The sequence below is a fragment of the Euleptes europaea genome, chromosome 10 (genome assembly GCF_029931775.1).
Source record: "Euleptes europaea isolate rEulEur1 chromosome 10, rEulEur1.hap1, whole genome shotgun sequence".
NCBI lineage: Eukaryota > Metazoa > Chordata > Lepidosauria > Squamata > Sphaerodactylidae > Euleptes > Euleptes europaea.
The window spans coordinates 79,118,652-79,139,834 of record NC_079321.1 but is presented as its reverse complement, the minus strand read 5'-3'; the positions used below and the strand labels follow the sequence as shown (position 1 = coordinate 79,139,834).

The following is a 21,183-nucleotide window of genomic DNA, read 5'->3' as shown; positions in this document are numbered from 1 at the left end:
TTGCAAAATACCTGGAGATTTTGGGGGGTGGAGCCTAGGAAGGGCAGGGTTTGGGGAGAGGAGGGACCTCAGTGGGATTTAATGGCATACAGTCCTTCTTCCAAAGTGGCTGTTTTCTCCAGGTGAACTAATATCTGTCACCTGGAGATCAGCTGTAGTAGTGGGAGATCTCCAGCCACCACCTGGAGGTTAGCAACCCTAGATGTAGGGCAGAAGATAGAGAAACTATAGGCTAGCTCAGTGCCTTAGAATATTTAAAGGTGAAGTCATAATCTTTGAGGAAGGATCAAACAACTTCAGTAAAATATGAAATAAGTGTATAAAGGTCCTTGGAAGCTAAAAGGGACAATATGACCATATTGCCAGCCTATTCCTGAAACCAGTGGAAGGGCTTTTGGAATGAGCATGAAAGAGTTTGTATTTGTAGCAGGGATTGTGGTGGCCTGGGAAACGGAGAGTCAGCGGCATGCTATGGCAAAGAATTCAGAGGTGAAGAGGTTAATGACACTACATTACAGAAGCCGCTTATGTATTATATCACTTCTGCAATGGGGATTATCTTTTCTCCAAATTCATTCTTGTGATTTACCATGTGAAGAGTGTATGACAATATCATATTCCTGTTTAAATCCCCCCCAAAAGTAAATGAATTAGCACTGAATAGTTATAAAGAAATATCACCCATATAACATAGCTTTTTTGCGAGAACAGACTTCTCCTGCCCTGAAATTTGCTGATATTTGGAGGGTTGCCTACAGTACAGGCAAATTTGGTCAGTTTTTCCCCTGTCCTCCTATTTTATAAGCTGTTTGGAAAAATATCTGCATATTGTGAAGAGGTTTTCTACATTTTAGAAATTTCCACTTTTATTATTTTGAAAGACTTATATTGAAATCTATGACATGGCTTTACTCTTTCTGTATTTCCTGGAAAAGTGGGGAAAGATGTCAAGACGCAAGGGAAAAAAACCAGCAGGATGATGTTTTCATTTTTTGTCTTCGACAGGATTATTTTACAGATGCAGACAGAACACTGAAAAAAGACTCTCAGCAGGACTACCATCTGGAGTACGCCATGGAAAATAGTACCCATACAATATTAGTTTTCATTCGGCAACTTCACACTTGCGATGACAATGACAAAAGCATAACGGTAATTTTGTGATAAATCCAATTGAGGAAGAGAGAAATTAATCAAATAGTAACTGAGTAAATAAAATAGTTTGTCAAAAATAAAGCTATTCATTAATCTTTCATTTTCAAGGCTGCATTAATTGTTATGCTAAATATGCTATAGTGTCTGGATTTTGCTAAATTGGTGCATCTGCTGATTTATAATTAAATGAGCACCTCTGAACGGTGACGGCCGGGCCTGAGTGTTTCTATTCTGCTCCCTCGGTAAGGCTCCATTAATCTTCCTCATCACTCAAACATAGTGTTGTTGTTTTTATTATGACAACAAGAGGGGGACCCACAATAATAATAATAATAATTTATTGCAGTCATAGACCAGAAAATGTCATATTGCATTTCTATGCTACATTTCCACAGTTGCTTTCAAGAGAGGGATAATCCCATTCCCCCCTCCCTTTCCCACTATTTCTGCCCTGGCTACTGTTTCCCCTACTGGTTTTGGCTCCCACTTCTGGCTCCTACATCTTGCCTGCTGGTTTCAGCTCACTGCCTCCTTCTCCTCCTCCTCCTGCTGGCCATCACTTCTGCTGCCTTCTCATCTTAGCTGCCAGGTTATCTCCAGTTTTTGCACACCATTTCCAGTTTCCTATGCAACTCTTCACCCTGACCTGGATGGCCCAGGCTGGCCTGATCTCGTCAGATCTCAGAAGCTAAGCAGGGTCAGCCCTGGTTAGTATTTGGATGGGAGACCACCAAGGAATACCAGGGTTGCTGTGCAGAGGAAGGTACTGGCAAACCACCTCTGTTAGTCTCTTGCCATGAAAACCCCAAAAAGGGGTCGCCATAAGTCGGCTGTGACTTGATGGCACTTTACACACACACACACACATGCAACTCTTCAGCAGTTTGTTTTTGGGTCTGATGTCTGTGCAGATGTTACTGGTGAGGAATTTGGGGTAAGGCTTTGGTGCCTTTTAACCCTCAAGTTAGTCTTCTTTTTCTTTTAAAGAAAAACCTAGGGATTTCTGGAGGATTGTTTATTTATATGGATTTAGATTTTATCCCACTTTTTTGTCCCAAACCTTTCGAGGTGGCATACATTAAAACATAAAACCACAAATTCAAAGTGTAAATAATTAAAAGAAGAGACAATGCAGAAAATGTTAAAATTGCTCATAAAACTAAAATTAAGGGCAGCAACAGTCCAATGCCCTTTTGGAAAGGAAACACAAGGGCTGCTATTTAAAGAGGCAAAATTCATCTGGTTAGCTGCTTATTTTCCCCCCTATTATGGCTAATTGCTTAAATTTGTCTTTCAGGAAAGCACAGTGAGAGTGATATGGGCATACCATGACAAAGACTTCAGAGCAACAGGTCAAAATTATCATGGTTCAAACCGGGGGACAAAGAGTCTGCGTTTACTGAACCCTGAGAAAACTGTTGTTATTTCTCCCTCCTTGCCCTTCTTTGACTTGACCAACCAAGACGTAAGTTACTTTGGATTTTACTGTTATTGAGTATTAGTACAAGGTGGATGAAATTATTATATGACTGTGTAGGGAACAAAAATTAGAGTTTTATATTAGCTTTTCTTTTTTATTTTTATTAAGACAGGTGCCTATACCAGACAAAGACACAACGTATTGGTGCCAAATGTTTAAGATACCTACAGTTCGTGAAAAGCATCATGTAATAAAGGTATGCCATCTAGCTGTCCAGTTCGATTGCTTCTGCTTCTCTAAAATATGTTCCCTCTTTTTTTTTGCTGTAGCTCTCTGTATTTGTAGATATTAAATATAATGAAGATCATTGAAGAATAAGGACATATTATTGACTTCTAAAAATCAATACTGTTTCATCAACTTTAGTTTTGACATATCTCCAAATCTGAGTGAAAAGTTGGAACTTAGAAAGTAAAAAATAAATAAAGACAAAACCCCACTAAAAAGTTTCCATTGTAATAGGAATTCCATTCTCTCTTCCCCCACCCCCCAGAATTCTGTACCCGTCGATTGTGCCACACTGGAACAGAGCACAGCACAATGCACTGTGTTATCATCAGATCAATATATCTAATAGCAATGTGTGACCCCCATCTACAGACACGTAAAATCTAGTGATTGGAGGTGTGAACAGGCAAGACAGATCTTTTTATAAATCTGAAAAACACCCCAGGCGTAGGGCTGTTGAAAAAAAATTCAAAAAAATTCGGATCCGGCAAAACCCGGCCCGTTTTGATCCGGGAAATGCCAAAGTCTGAACTCCCCCGCTTTGGATCTGTGGAATCCGGCGCGAGATTTGAGTTCGGGGGAAAAATTCGGCCGAATAAAGCCATTTAAAGCACATTTGTGCCTTTCCGCAGCTCGGGGGGGGGAGCATTTTTTGAGGTAGAGGTCCCAAACTTTCAGGGTAGTTTGGAGGGACCCTCCTTGCAAGAACCCTTAAGTTTGGTTAAGATTGGGCCAGGGGGTCCGGAGTTATGGGGCCCGGAAGGGGTCCCCCCATCCACCCATAGGAAAGAACAGAAGCTGGGTGCTATTCATGCAATGGGCGGAGGGGGGAGACCCCTTCCGGGCCCCATAACTCCGGACCCCCTGGCCCAATCTTCACCAAACTTGGGGGTTCTTGCAAGGAGGGTCTCCCAAAACTACCCTGAAAGTTTGGGATCCCCACGTCAAAAAATGCCTCCCCCAAAGCCGTGGGAAAAACCTCCCTATGCCTTCCTGTGCTGGGAGATTTCTCATGAAGCTTGTTTCCTATGCGGTTAGCACTGGGGGTCTGTGTTAACCACAGACACCCAAAGTGTTAACCCCTCATGGGAAGTAGGTTAATGAGAAATCTCCCAGCACAGGCAGGCATAGGGAGGTTTTTCCCAAGGCTCTGGGGGGAGGCATTTTTTGAGGTGGGGGTCCCAAACGTTCAGGGTAGCTTGGGGGGACCCTCCTTTCAAGAACCCCCGAGTTTGGTGAGGATTGGGTCGGGGGGGCTGGAAGGGGGCTTGCCCCCTTCTCCATAAAAACCAATGCAAAACCTTTTGCATTGTTTTTTATGGAGAAGGGGGCAAGCCCCCTTCCAGGCCCCGCCGACCAAATCCTCACCAAACTCGGGGGTTCTTGCAAGGAGGGTCCCCCCAAGCTACCCTGAAAGTTTAGGACCCCCATCTCAAAAATGCCCCCCCGAGCCATGGGGGGAACACCATTGCCTAACACTAACTGAGGCCATTTTCTTCCACCCTACCTAATAACTAGTGCACCCTTACACACATTTAACCACCAACATCACAAACAAGGCAGCTACATAGAAGCAGATCGACAACATGCACAACCACACTGTCACTGACAACTCTAGACTGTTAACAAAAACCCTTAACACAACCAACTACAAAAAACTACACACAAAAAAACTTACCCTAACCCTAAGACAAGCAAGACAACCACAGTAGAAGCCCCCCCCCCCACAATCTGAAGCCTGATTTCACACCAGGGAATCACTGCCATGAGGCAGATGGGCTGGATCCCCTCCCCCCGCAAGCAGGTGAGGCGACACAACACTCTAGGAACCCAAGCTAACTTCAACCAAAGTACACTGGATCCCCCCCACAGGCGGGAATCACACTGGTGAGGCAAGCCAAGAGTTCAATAGGAAGCAAGCACAGTTCACCAAAATTCCTCAATCTGTTAACTCAGTCTCAAGGTCTCCCCCACAGCCAGCAAAGTTGTTCGCAGGAAGCTGGCCATCTACCCCCTACCCCCAAACAGACAGAGTAACTGTGAGCTCCAGGCCTTCAAGGTTCTGTTTCTCAGAAGTTTGTTATGACTGCTTTCTCTCCGTTTGTGTGATAACTGTAATCTACCATGGGAACCAGGCTCGGCCTGGTAACCAACTGTGCCTTTGGTTTTCTGTATATGTTCCAACCTGTCTGTATTCCCCCCTGTAGAGTCCTCGTACCTTCCCCTGTAAGTTCCTGCTACTCACCTTATGCTTCCCAAATAAACCAGCCTCTTAGAATACCCTGTCTGGACGTTTGGTGATTGGGATTCAACAGGTGAACTCAGACCTTACAGTAACCCAATAGTAACCAGGCATGCCACAAAGGTATACAAACCCACATTTTCCCCATGGAAGGAAGGCCTCAGACAGTGAGAGGGAGGGGGGCACACAGGCCCACCCCAACCCGAAGAAAATATACAGAGCAGAATCTGTCCCCCCCCACAAGTTATAAAGAAAAGCCCCAAATTAAATAAAATGATAGGGTCAAACTGTGGATGTTTTCTCTTCTCTTCCACGTCCAGGAAGGGACCACCAGGAAGCAGGCAGGCACAGTCAGGGAATTATAATCCAGTTAGATACATTAATCCAATTCCAGCAGGCAGGTCAGCTCAGGCAGATCTCTTCCACGTCGAGGGAGAGACCACCAGGAAGCAGGCAGGCACAGGCAGGAAATTATAATCCAGTTAGATCGATCCAATGCCAGCAGGCAGGTCTGCTCAGGATCCCAAGAGGAGCACACACAGCAGCCAGCACCAGCAAAATGGAAGGAACAGAGAGGCAGGGGGACTAGAAAGAAAGCCTTCTGGAAGGCGGGGGAATGCCAAAAAGCATTGGAAAGCTTGGAAAGAAGGCGGTTAAGGGGAGACAGGATAGAGGTCTATAAAATTATGCATATACTGGTTATGATGCATACCTATTCTCTCCAGGATCAGATAAGCATGCCTATTATATTAGGTGCAATTTGGAACACAGGCAGGACAATACTGATGCAGTCATCTTGCTTGTTGGTTTCCTAGAGGCACCCAGTTGGCCACTGTATGAACAGACTGCTGGACTGTCAGGCTTCAGCAAATACACAGTGTTTCAGGCAATAGACCTTCAATCCAGGCAGAGCAGCAATTCAAAGATTTATTTCAGAAAGTCAGTGATTTCAGTAAGAGACGCACAAGGCTGGAATACATGACAGGGGGAGTGTGGATACATTTATAGGGCTGATACAATAGGGTACAGGAACAAAGAGACAATGTAGTCGTTTCCTGCTGGTAACGACTTAAGTAAAACTGAAACAGAAACAATTATCAACAATCAGTGGAGGAGATGGCCGAGCTCTCGGCTTTGTGCGCGGGACCTGATATCAGATCAAAGATTTACACGGGCGGGTCCCAATACAATTATAAATCTCTGGCCGGAGCTTGTGTGCAAAACGGGGGGGGGGGGAGGAGTGCACGGAGAACTCCATCTTGTTTGCAGGGAAACCATCTTGTTTGAGGACGGAGCTGTCAGAAGCCCTATCTGACATTTCGCCTCTCCAAAGACCCCCTCCCCGGGTTCCCAGGCTTGTCAGGACAACTCCGATGGAACTTGGTGATCAGAGAGGGAGCGTTCACGTGTTCTGCTGCAACCCACTCATCGTGACTCGAGTTCAAATGTTTCCAGTGTACCAGGTACTCCAGCAGACCCCTCTGCAGCCTGGAGTCCAGGACCCTAGAAATATCAAAATGCTGTTCTCCCTGCACCATGATAGGTGTTGCCTCTGGGGGTTCGGGGTGCCAATCAGGGGTGGGAGAAAAGGGTTTCAGGAGGCTAACGTGAAACACGGGGTGCACCCCTGCAGTCTTGGGAAGGTCCAGTTCAGCAGTGACCTCGTTGATTACTCGGGATATAGTAAATGGACCCACGTACCTTTGGCAACTTTAAGTTGCCTTTGGGACTTTAAGTACCTTTGGGACTTTAAGTTCTTGGTGGAAAGGTATACCTTTTCCCCGACCACAAGATCCCACTGAGGCACTCTGTGTTTGTCAGCCTGCGCCTTGTACCGTTCCTTAGCCTGGTCCAACTGTTTAACAAGTCCCGGCCAAGTATTTCTGACGGTGTTAGATCAAGCAGATACCTCCGTGGGTCGCCTCCCGGCGGGAGGGGAACCACCCCCAAAGGGTCGAATTCCATCCCATAGACAGTCTTAAAGGGACTCTGTCCAGTAGCAGAGTGCACAGAGTTGTTATAGGCGTACTCCGCCAGGGGCAACAGATCGACCCAATTATCCTGGTGATAATTGGTGAAGCAGCGCAAGTAGCATTCAATGACAGCATTCACCCTCTCCGTCTGCCCATAAGTCTGGGGGTGATAGGCTGACGATAAACCTTGTTGTACCCCAACAATTCCCAAAAACGCCTGCCAGAATTTAGACAGGAACACCGAGCCAATGTCGCTCACGACAACAATTTTGTGGTTGCACCCACTACACTGCATCAGAATGTCAAAGGTTCAAAAAGGATAAAAAAGGTTCCTAACTTAGACCATCTCAAACTATTTGATGCGGAATCGTTTAAATATGTACTTATAGCCTCTTTCAACATAATGGTCTCTTCTGCTGGAATGTTTGTGGAATTGTTCCTGGGGAAGTATAACTTGGCAAACATTGTTTGGTTTTCCACGTGGACTTTTGTAGTGCTTTTCCATCACTTGCCTAAGACTTCGTTCTGTGCTGCTGCTCTTACCACAAGCATGCATGTCTCTACCCTTACTCTCTAAGCCAAAAGCCAGAAAAAGAATACAGGAAGGGAGTCAAGATCAGCAGCTACAGGCTCTTAAACCACAAGGGAGAACTGGTTACATATTTTCTTCTGAGTATTTTCTGAGTCCTGTGTGTTTTTATGAACATGTAAGTGTGGATTTTGTGCTCACCCTTGTATTCTCAGAAACGGTATTTAAATATATGTTGCTATCTACCTATCTACTGCTGAAAGTTAAAAGAGAAAGTGCCAAAGCAGGACTACAGCTGAACATCAAGAAAACAAAAGTAATGACTACAGGAGAATCACACAACTTTAAGGTTGAAAATGAGGAAATTGAAATTGTAGGGCTGTCGATTCGATTCGGCCCGAACCGAAAAACAGCTGAATTTCCCCTGATTCGGCGGTTTTTAGTTCGGGACGAACCGAACTCAAAAATGGCGGGAAACCGGGGGAGCCAAATTCAGCGAGTTCGGGAGTTCACGAATAAATCTGGCAAATTCGGGGCCGTCAGTAAGCAGCATAACCGTCAGTAAGCAGCAGTCTCCTCCCCCGGCCAATCGGTGGCCAAGCTGGGTCTTCTTCTGGCCAATCAGTCAGGATTGAGTACTGGAGGAATCAGCTGATGTGCGGCCAGGCCGGGGAGAGAGTGAGAGAAATCCTCGTGTGTGTGTGTGTTTGTGTGTGGGGGTGCTTGTGCATATTCTCTCCTTTCCGTGGCTGCAGGGGGTGCTTTTTTGGGGTACAGACCCCAAACTTTCAGTGGAGCTTCAGACAAGCCTTCTTAAGAGACCCCCGAAGTTTTGTAAACATTGGGTCAGGGGGTGCCGAGATATGGGCTCCCCCCTTTTCTCTTTCCGTGGCTGCAGGGAATGCATTTTTTGGGGTACAGACCCCAAACTTTCAGCGGAGCTTTAGTAGAGCCTTGTTAAGAGACCCCCCAAGTTTTGTAGACTTTGGGTCAGGGGGTCCCGAGATATGGGCTCCACCCCTTTTCCCTCCCCCCTTTTCCATTTCCATGGCTGCAGGGGGCGCTTTTTTGGGGGTGCAGCCCCCAAACCTTCAGGATATCTTCAGACGAGCCTTCTTAAGAGACCCCCCAAGTTTTGTAAAGATGGGTTCAGTGGGGGCAGAAATATTGGGTCCCCCCTTTTCTCTTTCCGTGGCTGCAGGGGGTGCATTTTTGGGGGTACAGACCCCAAACTTTCAGCGAAGCTTCAGACAAGCCTTCTTAAGAGACCCCCAAGTTTTGTAAACATTGGGTCAGGGGACCCCGAGATATGGGCTTTCCCCTTTTCCCTATTGGGATGAATGGATCACCCGATCCTGTATGCATCTCCAGAGCAAAACGTTCCGTGCTTAAATGGAATCGTCTTGGATTACCCAGTCCTCCTCCCAGCCCCTCTTGATGGAACAGAAGACAGCCACAGTAAGACCCCTTTGGGGGCTTTAATCTATACTTTTTCTCCTCTGTGTGTGTGTGTGGGGGGGGAAGCAGAGTCTGTGCGTGGGGAGGGAGCAGTTTCTGTGGGTGGGGGGGAAGCCAAAGGGGGCTTTCGCCCGTTCTGCCTGGGGGTGTGTGTGCCCCCTCGAGTCTCTCTCTCCCTGGTTTGAGGGGGGGCTTCAGTTGTATGTCCTCAGGTTTTCCCTCATTCATACGACGGTTAGATCTATTTTGATGCTTGCTAAAACTGGTTTTCAAATGGTGACTTAAAGAATGCATTTGCCTGGTCCCGAGTCCCATGCAAAAGGGGAAATTCCACCCCCTCCTGCTCATTATGCATAGCTAGCTGCCTCTGTCCCTTTCCATGGTTTGAAAACTCCCAGGTGTCAGGTGTTGCTTTGCATATTTGCAAAGGTGTTGCTTTGCAATTGTGTTGCTTTGCAGTTGTGTTGCTTTGCAAACTTCTTAGCACCTGCCCCGCCCTTTGCATATTTGCAAAGGTGTTGCTTTGCAGTTGTGTTGCTTTGCAGTGTTGCTTTGCAGTTGTGTTGCTTTGCAAACCTCTTTGCACCTGCCCCGCCCTTGCTCTCATCAGCTGTTTGTCGGGGCTGGGAGCTTTGTGCATGGGCGGCAAGCTCTGAACAGAGATGCACATTAAGGGTGGGGGGACCCCTTTTGGGGCCCATATCTCAGCCCCCCTGGCCCAATCTTTACAAAACTTGGGGGGTCTGGCAAGAAGGGTCCTTTGAAGCTCCGCTGAAAGTTTGGGACCTCTACCCCCAAAAATGCCCCCCCCGGAGCCGCAGAAAGGCGCGGTTGTGTTTTTAATGGCTTTATTCGGCCGAATTTTTTCCCCGAACTTTGAATTCCTGCCGAATTGCACGGACCCGAAGCGGGGGAGTTCGGACTTCAGCATATCCCGAATCTAAACAGGCTGAATTCAGCTGAATCCGAACTATACTGAATTTTTTTAAATTCAACAGCCCCATGAAATTGTTGAAGACTTTCTATTCCTTGGCTCCACCATCAACCAAAAGGGAGACTGCAGCCAAGAAATCAGAAGGAGATTGAGACTGGGAAGGGCAGCCATGAAAGAGCTAGAAAAGATTTTGAAGTGTAAGGATGTGTCACTGGCCACCAAGATCAAGTTAATTCATGCCATCGTATTTCCTATTACTATGTATGGGTGTGAAAGCTGGACAGTGAAGAAAGCTGATAGGAAGAAAATAGATTCCTTTGAAATGTGGTATTGGAGGAGAGAGTTACGGATACCGTGGACTGCCAAAAAAACAAATCAGTGGGTTATAGATCAAATCAAGCCTGAACTGACCCTAGAAGCTAAAATGACTAAACTAAGGCTATCGGATTTTGGTCACATCATAAGACGACAAGAGTCACTGGAAAAGACAGTCATGCTAGGAAAAGTTGAGGGCAGCAGGAAAAGAGGAAGACCCAACAAGAGATGGACTGACTCAATAAAGGAAGCCACAGCCCTCAATTTCCAAGATCTGAGCAAGGCTGTCAAAGATAGGACATTTTGGAGGACTTTCATTCATAGGGTCGCCATGAGTCGGAAGCTACTTGATGGCACTTAACACACATCTACCTTTTAGTGGACTAAAGTTTGTCAATAAACAGAAGAATATCCCCTTAGATCCTTCCTAGGGACAGATTGGAATGTTTAAATAAGCTGGGGCAAGAACCCTTTGCTGTCATTATCCCAGTTAAAAACTGCATGTGGACTTCCTTTCCTTTTCCAGCTTACTCTGTTTGCAAGGATTATGAACTTTCACACACTTGGAGATCTGAGATGTATTCGCTTTTCCTGTGGCAGCCAGTAATGCTTCCTTAAGGAATGCAGATATACTATGTGGCTAGATATGCTCTTTTTGGTTTCACAGACATCTGAAGGACACATCCATGCATACAGTTTTTGTCTATATACAGTACTAATATCTTAAATGTTCTAAAATATGATAAATCAGTAAAGGTACTTTATAAAACAATGGATCATATCTACTGAAAATTAAGACTCCCAAATTCTTCCCTAAGCTCTAATTAAATAGTTACAACTGAATGATTCTGCGGCCGTGGGAAGGCTGTGTGGCCGCCGCCGCCAGGCGCGCCCGGCTCCCTCTGCCCAGGACTGGCCTGGGGGAGCCTCCTGCGGGGGCCCTGCCCCCGCCACCATCTTTGCCGGGCCTGGAGTGAAGGTAAGCCTGCTGGGGGGGAGGGGTTATAAGCCGACCCTCGGCTTATACGCGGGTGCCTAATTTTTTCCCATTTTGGGGAGAAATTAGGCACCTCGGCTTATACGCAGGTCGGCTTATACATGGGTATATACGGTAACTGGGATTTTTAAATGGGTATTGAAGAAGGGATTCTACTTTGTTAGTGAAATGACAGAGGCATGGAGGGAGACCAATGTGTGTTTCCCTGAGCTTCTTGGAGAAAGGACAGGATAAAAATGTACTACATAAACAAATGTTGCATCTATCAATTCTGTTTCCCTCTTCTGTCGTGCTTCCTGCTTTGGAGCTTCTGTTTCTAATGGCTGACTCGAAGGTTAGAGAATTGCTTCAGAGCCAAAGCAGAGGGTAATGAAGTTTAGAAAATTAGCTGGAAACTTGAAAGGAAAGGTTGTAGGGCTATTCCGCTTGGAGCTGACATAAAGGGCTCCCTGCTGCTAGTACTGGAGCCTCTCTTGAGAGATAGGATGGTAGATTGAGCATGACAACAATATGCTGAGAAGCAAAAGGACAAAGACTTCAGATCCCACAAGCCTTGGCAGGGGCACTAAACAAATAATTCTTCCAAAGTGGAAAGCAACAACTGCACCATGCATTGAAATGTTAGACCTTGTGGTTAAAAAAAGAGACATTGTTGGGGGTTTTTGTGCAGAGGGGCAAGTCTAATAAGGGACACTGAAAAACTGCTGTTAAGAATGATAGCCACATTTTATTGCAAAGTCATTTCCTAGTCTCACATTGTAAATATCTGTTCTAAATTTCTAAAAACCTCTTTCCCACTTTGCGTAAATTTTATATAAGATTTTTCATAAAGATGTTTATTTTGATATGGCATCTCTAATATGGATTTGCATACAAACTTCTTGTACTCTATTGCATCAAATGGAAATCCCTGAGGTGCATGATTTTCCTTCATAAAAGAGGATGGATTAGATATTTAGCTCAATGGCATGTTGCAGACAAAAAGCAACAATGACCTACAGTTTCTCTGGCCACCAAATACAAGAGTAAAAACACAGATTCTAAAAATAACTCCAGTTTGAAATCACATTCAGATTCCTCCCACTTTGTTTTTATTTTCTATGGCCATGCATTAAAATTCCCTAATTATTACAACATTTGGCAGCAGGTAATTATTGCATGGAGACTGTGACCACTCCCAAGGACAGTCAGCAGATCCATAGCAGAGAAGAAAGTAATCCAAGCACTCCAAATCAAGTCATTTACATGCAGCATTTGGAAGTATGTAGCCGGCACAGTTTGTTAGGACATTTGTAATGTAAACGTGTTTAAAGTGTCCTGTTTCTACAGTCATATCCATGCCTGCATGGAAGTAAAAATGTCATTCAAATCAATAAAACTTTTTTCCAAGTAAACATGCATTCTGTTGGGTTGCAAGTGAGCCCAAACTGGTGATATTTGGCTAGGAATGTTAAATTATGGATAGGAGTAATAATTTGTATCAATAGTGATACTGATCTTTTGTCATGAATGGGAAAAGGGGGTCATAAACACAGGAGACTGTGCATCTCATTATTTATTTGTTTATTTCATTTTTACCCCATCCTTCTCCCCAACGGGGGTTTAAAGTAGCTTACATAAGTCTCCTATTCTCTGTTTTACCCTCACAACAACCCTGTGAGGCATGCTAGGCTGAAAGTATATGACTGGCCCAAGGTCACCCAGCAAGTTTCCATGGAAGAGTGGGGATTTGAAGCTGACTCTCCTGAATTTTAGTCCAACCACTACGCCACACTGGCTCTCAGCAACATGACATAACTTGGATGGCTGTTTTTGAAATGACTGCCAGTGACACCTTCCAGATTAGTATTATTCAAATTCTATAGTGAAAAAAATTGTGCCTGTGGTTGGCATCAAGGGGGAAAAAGCCAAAACATTTTATCTACACTGGAACAAAATACTTTATCTACACTGAAACAGGCAAGCAGATGCTAATTAAGCATATTTTCAGATCTGGAGTAGCCTCTCATTAAAAGAATAGAGCCCCTCAAAAATCTTGTTGCCATGGGTATCAAGACTTTTTAACACAGGAATGCATTAATGTCAAAGTCACAGTGTGAAAAACACAAAGAGGCTCTGGTTTGAGAGCATGATTGATCGAAAGCCAAAGAGGCAGCAACAGCATTTGATACTTAATGGGAGCACTGTTGCTTATCTCGAATGATAGGCTTTAACTAGTTATTATTCTGTGGCCTTACTTTACTTTTTTCTTCATGCAAATTGCACCATTTTTGATGCAGACAAAACAGACAACAAGAAGGTTTGTATTCTAAGTATATTCATACTTCACAAAGCAGTCTGAGCTCCATAAAATCAGACTGGCTGTGTATCATGAGGCTTCTATGGTACTGGGGCCCTTTGATCTGGCAGATTCTCTCTTCGCTGCAAGTTTGGCTATGCCTGTTACATGTCAAAGATTATCTACCTGGCTAGATTTATAAGCCACTGTCCTCTTGAAAGCTGCCAAGTACGTAACAAAACTTACTGAATATAGCCAGCAGCAACTGATTTTTTAAGTATTTTCAAAAGTTACTTCGGTTGTTGGCAGCAGATTTTGATTTTTCAAAATACAAATATCACAAACAATAAAATCAGTTTTTACTTCCCATAACACCCACCACATACTACTAGGACAACAACTTCATATACTGCATGTTCATGTTAACTTAAGAGAGACAAGTGGTAAGCTCTTGTCAAGACAGAGAAAAAGGCAAGTTTTCATCGCATGGTTCTTGTAGGTTATCCGGGCTGTGTAACCGTGGAAGATGCCTGCCACAGCTGCTGGCGAAACGTCAGGAAAGAAAATACCAAGACCACGGTTACACAGCCCGGATAACCTACAAGAATCAATGAACTCTGACCGTGAAAGCCTTCGACAATATTTTCATCGCATGGTTTTCCTAGCATCTTTCCCTACCTATCTGTTGCAGTAGAAATGGCTGGAGATACCCATCCAATCTGGAGCAAGGGACTTCCTTTATTGAGTCAATCCATCTCTTCTTGGGTCTTCCTCTTTTCCTGCTGCCCTAAACTTTTCCTTTCATGATTGTCTTCTCCAGTGACTTTTGTCTTCTCGTAATGTGACCAAAAATACGGCAGCTTCAGTTTAGTCATTTTAGCTTCTACAGTCAGTTCAGGCTTGATTTGATCTATAAGCCACTGATTTGTGTTTTTTTGTTTTGGCCATCCATAGTATCCGTAACCCTCTCCTCCAATGCCACATTTCAAAAGAATCTACTTTCTTCCTATCAGCTTTCTTCAATGTCCAGCTTTCATATCCATACACAGTAATAGGGAATATGATGGCATGAATTAACTTGATCTTGGTGGCCAGGGACACATCTTTACATTTAAGAATCTTTTCTAGCTCTTTCATGGCTGCCCTTCCCAGTCTCAATCTCCTTCTGATTTCTTGGCTGCAGTCTCCCTTTTGGTTGATAGTGAAGCCAAGGAATAGAAAGTCTTGAACAATTTCAATTTCTTCATTGTCAATCTTAAAGTTGTGTAAGTCTCCTGTAGACATTACTTTTGTCTTCTTGATGTTCAGCTGTAGTCCTGCTTTGGCACTTTCTCTTTTAACTTTCAGCAGTAGTCATTTTAAGTCTTTGGTATTTTCTTCCAGTAATGTAGTATCATCGGCGTATCTCAAATTGTTAATGTTCCTCCCTCCAATTTTCACTCCGCCTTCATCAAAATCTAATCCAGCTTTCCTAGTTATATGTTCTGCATATAGATTGAAGAGATAGGGAGATAAAATACATCAATGTACTTAGAGGGGCTTAACTCTGTTTAAGATTATCCTGTGCATTTCTTCACAGTAAACATATATTATTTTGCTGTTTTAAAGTTAGTTTCAGTTAATAACATTTGTTAACCAGATTTATTGGGGAGAGATGAGATTTAAGCCTGCCAGAATTTTGTAGCTTGGATATTTTGGACAAATCACTGTGAAAAAATCTAGCCTACAGCTGTAACTTCAAAAGAAGTAAAGCAACTTCAAAAGAAGTAAAGCAAACAAAAAGGGATGGGAAATGGTCATAAGTAAAGCACTTTAAGCTGAGATGTCACTCTGGGAGGAGGTCTGACTTCCCCATGTAGATGAGGCCATCTATACTCAACAGGCAGTTCCTGGAATGTTATTCACTGAGCTTGTAATCCTTCCTAAATCTAGTACCCATTGCATCTGACCTTTAAGCTGCCTTATTTCAATATATATTAATCCCATCCAACATGTGGTACTGGAATTTGATAGCATGGAATATACAAAACTGCAGGGTGCATTCTGCTTCAGTAGCTGTTTGCTTCTCGGGTCTGAACTTTAAAAAAATTATTATAACACATAATTGGCTAGGTAAGGGGAGGGGAAGATAACCTTTGGTTTGGAGAGAAGTGGTTTCAAGAGGAATAGGGCAATATAAGAAATAAAACCATGCAGAGTGACATGTTTGTTGTCTTTGAAGGAACTGATGAACTGAATGCAGAAGGAAGCAATCTCTTTTACTGTAGGATTTGCAAAATAATGCAGTTTGTGGCACTAAATATTAAAAGTATTTCTCTCTCTAATATTGATAAACCAGCAACCATTGGTGCTCTTGAACTGGTGTTATTCCTCTGCCTGTGTCATATAAAAGTCTGTGTAATTTTACCCTCATTGCACAGACAAGGGTCAAGGAGAGGATATAGTGTAAAACAATCCTGTTAGGTCCTGCTGGAGCTATGGAGGCCAGAGCAATTCTACAACTGCCTCAGGTCAGAGCCTTTCTTTCCTGATGGGCTTGTCATGTCACATACTAGAATAATTGTCAACTTTTACAATTGTCAGGTTCTCCAGCCAACCTGGGCAATTCCCAAAAAGCCACTCGCTCAGACAGTCAAGTCAGAAGCAGTAAACTTTATTGAAGAAGCAACAGGAACAGCTAAGGCAACTTGCATGTTCAAAGCTGCTAATGACGAGCCAGACTACAAGGCATAACTTAAAGCATGATTACATCACAGGTGCAGTTTCAAACGGCCTGGGAAATGAATAGATAACAGTGCTTTGCAGGAAGGAGGGAGAAGGAGCCTAAACAAGGTACTGCTCATTAGCCGCTCAAGGCCAGGGCAAAGGGAGGGGGGAAGGGAACAGGGAATGGGAACACCAGAGCAAATGAACATCAACGCAAAAATGCAAACACTGGCCTAACTCATGTCAAGAGCCTGACCGCTTGTACGGGCCAGCCCAAGCATGGCTAGGCAAGAAATCAGAAGACATTCAGTGAAGAATCAAAAGGCAACCTCTGACAACAATAGGCTTACAATACAATAGACTTATAATAGGATAAGTTGGCTCACAAACACTTGAAGAAACCACGGCCTTTTTCATATAAGTAGCTTGAGTGAATGCCAATTTCATCGTTTAAAAATGCTATAATTACTTTTTAAATCTAATAATAAGAAAAACACAACCCTGTCATTAAATTAGGTTTTGCAGTCTAACACTGAATAAACAACTCAAAACTAATCTTTCCTGAAAAAGGCATGTCATGCAACACAAATATCCAGACAACTAGCTTATTTTCTTTTTTCTAATTGTAATTTTCATGAACTGGCCAGCTACAAAAAGTGGTTTTTCTTTCCCTTTTGTAAGCAGTTTTATTATAACCTTTAATGAATCATTTCTGGTGAAATGTTGGGTACATGTGCCTTTGGGAATGTCTTCTACATGTTGGCTCCTGTTCACAGTCTTTTTGAAGTTGGATAAACAGAATAGTTGTGGCAGGTACAATGTTTTGCTCTGAGAATGTGTTACTGTGGATGGCATAAGCTTGTGCTAGAGGGTTATTATTTCTATTAGTTTCTAAATAGTTTATTTAAAAATAAATAACCATGTTACTGCAAAGAAACAAAGAGACGTGTATTTGGCAACCTCCAAATCTACATCCTTTTTTGCAAACATGTATCTTTATCCCCATCAAAAGTCACACCTAGTCAGTTTAATGGAAGCTAGATGATCCTCATGAAGCAAATACTACGGGTGAGTGTTCAGCAAAGCTGGGGGGGGGGGGGAAATGGTGGCAATTTAAAGGGAGCCAAAAAGCAGATCCCCAAATAATGACAAATTTTTTCGGCATGATTCGGGCCACTTCAGCCCCACTGCCATTTAAAAAAGACTCCTCCTCCCCTCTTCCCCTCTTCCCCTCCTCTCTTCCTTACTTACCTGCTGGCTGGCAGAACTCCCCCCACCCCTGCTGCTGCCTCCTGTGCCCACATCACCGCCACAGCTGCAGCCTGGAGTGTGTGTGTGGGGGGGGGGGTAGTGGAGTTGGGGAGTGGTAAAATTGGGATTCAGGTCTAATAGGCCCACATTTTTTTCAGGAATCCGTATATTCCTGATATGGAGGTTTGGGAATATCCAGGTTTACAAAAAAAATATTCAGGTCCATTAGATCTGAATCCAGTTTTTACTGAAAATTCTTTTTGCACAGCCCTAGCAGATGCACATATTGATATGCATCTGAATCCCCACTGGCTACACCCACAAATGCCTGATCCTGTTTATGGATCTCCTTTGCTGTGACGGTTTTTTTCTAGTGGTTTTAATAGTCAATCCCTAGATTCTGAGGAGAGACATCATTCTGCATTCATGCAGGTTCTTATTTTATTAAAAAGCCTTAAGATATCAACATTCTTCAGCAGATGTTTTACAACTGACATAAGATCTTATATCTTCCAGATGAAAAGGGTACATAGAAAATACCCATGACTATTATTTAAGGATGAAACACATAATTTTGCCATGCCTCATAGGAAAGATAATAGAAAGCTGATTTTTTTTTTCATACTCTGACTCCTATCCTTTAATACTATAATCCTTGGATTCAAGGATCTCAGTCACCACTTTGTCACCAACACTGAAGTTAAGGCGGTGATGGTTGAGAAGTTTAACAGAAGTTTTAAAACCAAGATGTGGCAATATTTTACAGCACGTAACACTTTTAAGTGTAGGGATGTGCTACAGGAGCTGGTCAAAAGCTATAACCACAGCTTCCACAGAACTATTCAGAGACATCCTATAGATGTTGAGCCTTCTAATGAACTTACCATATGGAGACATGTGTATGGCGCAGCCAAGAGGGCCCCCCAAAATAAACAAAGCTTTGGAGAGTCAAAGCTCCCTTTCACCAGTGCCTGGAAGAGATGGTAAGTGCAGAGGTCTAGAGGCTGTACCATTTTAGACTGTGGATGGTAGGTTCCAAATGTCCCCCAAAATGTCTGCTTCTCAGTCTCGCTGCTCCCCCCAATTTTTATTAATTTCCCATAATAATCCTTTTTTATGTTAATTCTCTCCCCCCCCCCCCACAGCTTCCTGTTCTTTCTTCCAGGCATGCATTGCTTGCTGGACTTGCTAGACTTGAGAGTAGCTGTTGTTTCATTCATATCATTTGACCTTTGCAATAGTTCAATTGTGGTCATAATAATTTTCCCTTATGATTCCTAAGTCCTGACTGAGCTGTCTGGAAATTTTGTACCCACAGTGATATAACAACTTCAAAGAAACGTTTGGTCTTTCCACTAATTTATTTTCTTGTCAGCTAGTCTAGACCACATAGGAAAGTACTGTCAAAAGTACTGGGAATTCACGTGGTTTTGCTATGTAAAACAGGTTGATTCAGTCAGTGCCATAGCCATGACTGTTTAAAATGAGAAGCCACTTATGAAAAAGGCAAACAAGAAATTTAAAGATTAAAACATAAAAAAGCCTAGCAATACCTCAGCTGTTACTGATTTCAGCAGTGTATGGGACCGAGGCTAATGTGCTTACATTAATAAAGTGAGTGCATAAAGCCAGTTCCCAATATTCCGATCCACTCTTCCAGCACTCTGTCATGTTCAAAAGTGACCTGGAAGCACAGTAATTTATTACTTGTAAAAGCATCTAGAGCTACATAGATAAAAACAAAGGGGCCTGCTCACCATTTCATGATCCAAGATTTGTCTTGCAGCAGATGGGGTGCAATCAAGCTCGCCACTTTCCTCCCTCCTATCTCCCACTGCTGTTCCTGCAACAAGTGGGAGAAAAAAAAGTTTTAAAAAAAGACAATCAGGTGATGATGTGACATCATTTCTGGGGAAAACACATAAGTGACATCATTCCACTCTAGGAATCACCAGAAACTCTATAGTTTTACCATACGGTTTCTGGCGATTACTATAGAGGTGTGATGTCACTTATGGGTTCAGTAAGTTCTGGACAGTAGACTGAATGCCCTACAGCTCCCCCTAGAATTCAGTTGGACTAAACATGCCTTGTGCTAGTACCGTATATACTCGCGTATAAGCCGACCCGTGTATAAGCCGAGGTGCCTAATTTCACCCCCCAAATGGGGAAAAATTAGGCACCCGCGTATAAGCCGAGGGTCGGCTTATATAACCCCCGGGTCACCCTCCCGCCCGGCCTCCCGGGCCTTCCAGACCCACCCTGACCCCAGCGCCACCCTAGAGGGGGAGGGGGAAGAGGGTCACAGATAGGATTGCCAACCTCCAGGAGATCTCCATCCAGTAGAGATCAGTTCACCTGGAGAAAATGGCTGTTCTGGCAATTGGACTCTATTGTAAGCACTTGTCTCAACGACAACCAAAAGCCACAACAGGAGACTGAGTAGTTTAAAAGAGTTGGTTTAATGGTATCACAGATGAGGGAGTTGGGGTTTTTTTGATAGATGCTTTGCTGTTTGCTGCTTGGGGCTGGGACTGGAGCAGAGTTTGGGACTGAGTTTGTACAGCTAGAACTGGTAGAGCTCCCCTTTGCGCTGGGGTGAATAAGGAGACCGTAGGACGGTCGAGTTTTACCGGATACTGGGGAAGCTTGGAAAGAGCATTAGCTAGCACGTTTTGCTTTTTAGGCACATGCTTGAGCACAAAACGGAATAGAGCAAAGAAGTTAGGTTAACATTGTTGTTTTGCGGACAGTTTGTGGGCCCTTGTGAGGGCTTTTAGATTTTTGTGATTGGTTTAGACTTTAAAGGGGGCCCTGGAACCTTTTAGGAACTGCCTCCACGTAGTAAGGGCATGATGGACGGCTGCAGCTTTTTTTTTTAAATTGGCCAGTTTAGTTGAGAGTGCGCATTTTTTTTTGAAAAATAAGTACAGGGGCGAAGAAAACCGTTTGGTCTTCTTTGCAAAAGAGCCCCCCCCCCCATAGCTACGTTAGACGCATTTACTTGCACAATGAACATTTGGTTTGGATTGGGATGCTGCAGCACAGGTTTAGAAGTAAAAAGCTGTTTGAGAGTTGCAAAGGCAGTTTGACATTGATTTGTTTAATGCACTTTGGCGGTGGGCAACGTGGCAGACTCTTTTACCTTTAGTTTTAAGGAGGTTGGTGAGTGGCAGTGCCACTTGAGCAAAGTTGGGAATGAAACTACGGTAAAAATTGGCGAAGCCGAGAAACTGCCTCAGTTGCTTGCGGGTGGAGGGAGGAGCCTAATTAAGTACAGATTGTATTTTAGCAGGGTCCATGGTGAGGCCTTGATGTGAAACTATGTATTTCAAGAAGGTTAATTGCTTTTGGTGGAACTTACACTTAGACAACTTAGCGTAGAGCTGATTGTTTTTGAGACGTACTAACACTTTTTTGACTAGAGTAATATGTTTATCCATGGAATTAGAGTAAATAAGGATATTATTGAGATAAACCACCACGCCCCAATATAATAAATCATGGAGGATTTTGTTAATGAGTTGCATGAAGACCCCCGGGGCCTCTTTTAACCCAAAAGGCATCACCAGAAATTCTTACATTTCGAAGCAGCTAGAGAAGGCTGTGAGGGGTTTATCCCCATCACGAATCCAGA

The 21,183-nt window shown here is 43.7% G+C and overlaps 1 protein-coding gene across 2 annotated transcripts in view; it reads left to right on the top strand.

Moving 5' to 3' along the window:
• The first annotated feature begins 1,008 nt into the window (after positions 1 to 1,008).
• MOXD1 (monooxygenase DBH like 1) overlaps positions 1,009 to 21,183 on the top strand; it is a 73,609-nt gene continuing 53,434 nt past the window's right edge. The window contains exons 1-3 of one of the 2 annotated variants that reach the window (XM_056856346.1): positions 1,009 to 1,152; positions 2,453 to 2,620; positions 2,748 to 2,831. In XM_056856346.1, coding sequence (XP_056712324.1) covers positions 1,075 to 1,152; positions 2,453 to 2,620; positions 2,748 to 2,831 — 330 coding nt within the window. In that variant the 5' untranslated portion in view covers positions 1,009 to 1,074. Of the gene's footprint in view, positions 1,153 to 2,452; positions 2,621 to 2,743; positions 2,832 to 21,183 lie in introns of those variants that run through there. The other variant, XM_056856347.1, reaches the window with a different exon arrangement.